Source organism: Galeopterus variegatus, unplaced genomic scaffold (genome assembly GCF_000696425.1).
Source record: "Galeopterus variegatus unplaced genomic scaffold, G_variegatus-3.0.2 Scaffold12240, whole genome shotgun sequence".
Taxonomy (NCBI): Eukaryota; Metazoa; Chordata; class Mammalia; order Dermoptera; family Cynocephalidae; genus Galeopterus; species Galeopterus variegatus.
In genome coordinates this window covers 17,982-22,515 of record NW_007738351.1, presented here as the reverse complement: position 1 = coordinate 22,515, position 4,534 = coordinate 17,982, and the positions used below count along the sequence as shown (strand labels likewise).

The 4,534-nt window shown below is 55.5% G+C and overlaps 1 protein-coding gene across 1 annotated transcript in view; it reads right to left on the bottom strand.

Moving 5' to 3' along the window:
* LOC103611005 (angiopoietin-4-like) overlaps positions 1 to 4,534 on the bottom strand; it is a gene marked incomplete at both ends in the record, with an annotated part of 36,816 nt that overhangs the window by 19,358 nt on the left and 12,924 nt on the right. The window contains 2 exons of the mRNA XM_008595054.1: positions 928 to 1,049; positions 2,401 to 2,556. Coding sequence (XP_008593276.1) covers positions 928 to 1,049; positions 2,401 to 2,556 — 278 coding nt within the window. The remainder of the gene's footprint in view (positions 1 to 927; positions 1,050 to 2,400; positions 2,557 to 4,534) is intronic.

The window sequence follows — 4,534 nt, the reverse complement described above, 5'->3', positions numbered from 1 at the left end:
CAGACCTTGGGGTGGGGAGTAAGAAGGAGGACAAGAGGTCATTACTGTGTCCAATCAAAGGCAACCGGGCAGTCCTTAGGGCCTCATCCTGCCCCAGCACGTGAGTAACAGTAACATTCGCCCGTCCGCAGGCCCGTGGCTCGTTGAGTGTGTGGTTCTGCCTCCTCCAGAACCTGACCTTGTCAGCGTTTTCTGTGCTCTGCTAGAATCCATGATAGAATCAGCCTCAGATGTCAGATTTCTCTGCCTTATCTATACCCTCTGACTATTTTTCCTTTGTAATTTAAAGAGTATTCCTCTGATGCATATTTTCATACAATTACAAACTCTCTGAAATTATCTGAAAGCTCAGACAAGAAACTGGGAACTGTGGTTGCTTCTGGGAAAGGGAAACAGGATGAAATACTATTTATTTGTTTGCAACTAAGTAAAGCCAATTAAAATTTACAGAGTGAATTGCATGGGATGTAAATTATATGTTAATACAGCTATTAAAATTTACACGATAAAGGAAGAAAGGAAGGAAGGAGAAAGAAATAGTCAAGATGCCAGTCCTCTGTCCCCACCCAGTGTTGTGCAGCCAGGCCCTGTACTTGCCTGGTCCCCAGGTGCAGCCAAAGCCCAGCCCCAGCACCCACCCTCAATGACAGCTTCAGTGTGGACTCCAACCATGGTTTTAATCCTTACACAGCCCTGGACTGGTCCCAGCTCCAGCTCTAGCCCTAGCTCCAAAAACTGTCTCTAGTCCCAGCCTTAATCCATGCTCCTAGCTCTGGCCCCAGTCCCTACCCCAGACACCAGCTCAAGTCCATCTTCTACTCTTAGCTTCAGTCCCAGTTCCAGCCCTGGCTCTGGTGCTATCCTGTGTCGTAACCTTTTCTCCATCTCCAGCCGCTGTCCTGGCTGGTGCCATGCGCCAGCACCCACCTGTTGCGGCCCTGCAGCTGGTGGAGGTCATGGCCTTGCAGGAGCAGCTGCCTCTCCAGCTGGCTGGTGGATCTTGAGTTCTCCAGCAGCTGGTTCTTCATTCGTGACATCAAGTTCAGGACCTGCCCCGGCAAGCAGAAGGGGATGTGGGCCATGTGAGCCCCGCAGGAGCCCCGCCCAGCCGCTGCCCACCTGCCCGCAGGCCCTGCCACTCCCGAAGCTTGCTGACCCATTCCCAGGCTCGTAGTCATTAGTTCCTGGGGCCACTCCTCCTGCCCTCCCTTCCTTACCTGCAGGTGCTGACCGAGCTCATGATCTGCTTCTAACTTGTCCCCCCCCATCACTGCCCATGGGAGTTCCTGTCCTCCTGCTGCTGAGGCCTGACCCCCAATCCACTGCATCAGCCAGCGCTGTCAGCTCCACCTTCCATGTGTACCTGGCCACTCCCCTCTCCCTCTGCAGCCTAGACTCTGGTGCTGGCCTCTATCATCTTTGGTGTCTTGCACTGACCTCCTCATAAGGCTCCCTGTCCCCTACATTCCATTCTCTACTCAACAGCCTGAGGCAGCTTCATAAATGTTTCCTCTCTGCTCAAAATCTTCCTGTGGCTTCATCCCCAGCAGTGGAAAAGCCCGGTCCTCACCGTGGTCCGCAAGGCCATAAGATGAGATCTGTCCTCATTTCCTCCTTGGTCTCTGCCTGCCACTCTCCCCCTGGTCACTGCAGCACACTGGCCTCATTGATGTTCCTGGAACGTGCTAGCCCAGTGCCACCTCCGGGCTGTTGCACGTGCTGTCTCCCTGTCTGGAAGGCTCTTCCAGTAAGCCTGGCTGCAGGCCTACTCTCAGTGTCCTTCCTGGTCCTGCTGTGTGAGCCCACAGCTCTCATACCTCCCACCCTTCCAGCACACTCCACCCATGCTGTGTCCTCCTTAGCATTGTCACCATCTAAATAAGCATGCCATCTGTCCCTTTCATTTTCTAAGTGAGCTCACCCTTATGTCTGTTTACCTATTTTCTTTAGTCCTATCAACTAGAACAAAGCATCTCCAACAGTGTCTGGCCCCCAGCAGGGGTTCAACAAACACACCCCCCTCTTAGAGTCCTCAGCCCCCTGAGGTCTAATAAATTATTCAGGACCCTCCTCCTCTGGTGCACTGTCAGACCCCTGAGGGCAGGGGAGTGTGCTGCTTCACCCCTCACCCCAGGGCCATCACAGACCTGGGCACTGGAGTCACAGAGACAGAAAAGCCAAGCCCAATGTCTGCATCCCCCACCATCCTACCCACTAGCTCATGGGCTGAAGAAAGATAATTTTGTGACAGGCTCTTCAGGGAGGAGGGGACCAGGGGGCTATAGGCCTACAGGAGGTCTTGATCCCACCCAGGGACAGACGTCAAGGCAAGATGACCTGGGCTGTGAGACACCTGGCTGGCCACAGGCCTCTCTGTGCCACTCGCTCACCCTCTGTTACCTGAGCCTCCATGTTGGTCAGCTTGCGGGTCTGAGCCATGGCATGGTTCAAGAGTCTGGTGCTGAAGTCTAGCATGACGGCCATCTGGTTCTGGACCATGTGCTGCTGGGCCCGTACCAGCTCTGACGTCAAGTTCATCTTGATGTATCTCTCCAGCTGCAGGGAGACCGTGGGCTGGTGTCAAGGGGTAGGGGCTGGGGGAATCCTCCTGTCCCTCTCTCATGTCTCCATGGAAGGGCACAGAGCAGTGAAGAGAGACCTACCTGACTCAGAGCACATCAGGCCGGGCCCTGGCCTTCCTGCCTCCACCCTTGTCCCATGCACAGTCCATCCTCCACTGGGCAGCCAGAGAGATTGTGTTAAACCTAAGTCAGGACACATCCCTCCTCTTCTCAAACCCTCCCAGGATCCTGTCTCACTCAGAGGAGAAGCCACAGCCCTCACCACGCCTGCAGGTTCCTCTACGACTGCTCCTCCCACTGCCACGTGCGTTTCCTCTCCTGTTCCTCCCTCCCCTCCTTCCCTCCCTGTGCTGCAGACGCAAGGCCTCTAGGACATCCCTCCAGCACAGCAAGCATGTGCCCACCCCAGGGCTGTGCACACGCTCTTCCCTCTGGGACCTTCCCCAACCCCCATCCTGCTCTGCAGGGCTCTCTCCCTCGTGTCATTTCAGGTTTCTTCACCCCACTTGTCACTCCCTGATTTTACACTCCATGTGTCCTTGCCCACCATCTGTCTCACCCTCTAGAATGTCAGTTCCATGAAGCCAGGCAGCTGGCCTCGTCACCACTTTATATCTTTATCTCTGTGTCCAGCCCAATGCTTGGCACACAGTGGGTGCTCGATAAATACGTGTGCAACGAACTGAAGGAAAAGGCGGGGCAGCAAGGTCAGAGCAGAGCCCCTGGTCTCGTGCCCTGTGCCTGGCTTCCCGGGGCTGAGCCAGCCTGAAGGGAGCGGGCACACATCCTTCCCGTGTACAAGGTTTGCGGGTCCACCCGCCAAGCTGTGCTGTCTATCTTCGGGCACCTCCGGCTGCCAGATGATGCCGGACTGGCCGGTCTCCAAGGGTCTCCGGCTGTGAAGTTCTGGGATCCCACGTGCTGATGTTCATGTCTGTGGCATGGCTGCCGTCTTTCCTGAGCAGGAGAAGCAGCGCTGGCACGAAACCAGGATCAGGTTGTCAAGGTGGACGGTGTGTTCTCAGGCCTCGGTGCCTGCGGGCAGAGAGCCGGCTCCCTTCCACCTCTCCCTCTCCATTCTGCTCACACGCTGGCCTCTCGCCACCGTCCCCGCCCCTGGCTCTGCCTCCTTCCCTGGCCCTCTCACTCAGTCTCCTGCATGTCCAACAGGGCAGCCCCCAGGGACTGGGCTGACCTTGGCAGGGGACCAGGCTCTGGCTACTTCCTCTATCTCTTCTCCCCTTTTCCATGTCCACTGTCTGCTCCCATCCGTTCCTGTCCCTGGACTGTTGGGGAAGGAGTGTGTTCCTTTGCCGAATCCTGGAGGGGTCGTGTGGCGGTGCTGGTATCGATTAGAGCTGCAGGTCTCAAATGTGGCCCCTGAACCAGCATCACCTGGGGTCTTGTTAGAAATGCTCATTTCCAGGTCCCACCACAGACCTGCTGGGTCAGAAGCTCTGGGGTGTTAGCAGCCATCTGTGTTTAAACAAGCCCTGCAGCTGCTTCTGATACGTGCTCAAGAGTGAGAAGCCTTGGTGTGGAGACGGCTCGGGGCCTGAACACCAGGGAGGCCAGCACGTCAGAGGTCCTCAAGGCCTGGGACCTTCTGGCCCCTCCTTCCTCCCTTCACTGTCAACCCCTCACTGGCCCTCCGAACGCACAAACATGCTCTGCGGCTCCCATCTGAGACTGCACCCCTTAAAAAATTAGTAATATTGTTATGGTGCATCTCACACAAACAAATAAATATAAGGAAACTATAATCCATAAATTTGTCTCCTTGGATGCACCCCTGTCACATCCCTCCAGCCCTGAGAAGCCCCTTCTCTCTTTAATTCACTTTGTCATGTCCTCCTTGATACCACACTCAAGGGACCCTTTTGTGTTCTTGTCTTACTGGACATCTCAGCAGCAGTCAAGCCAGATGGCCACTCCCTGTTGTTGGAGTCACT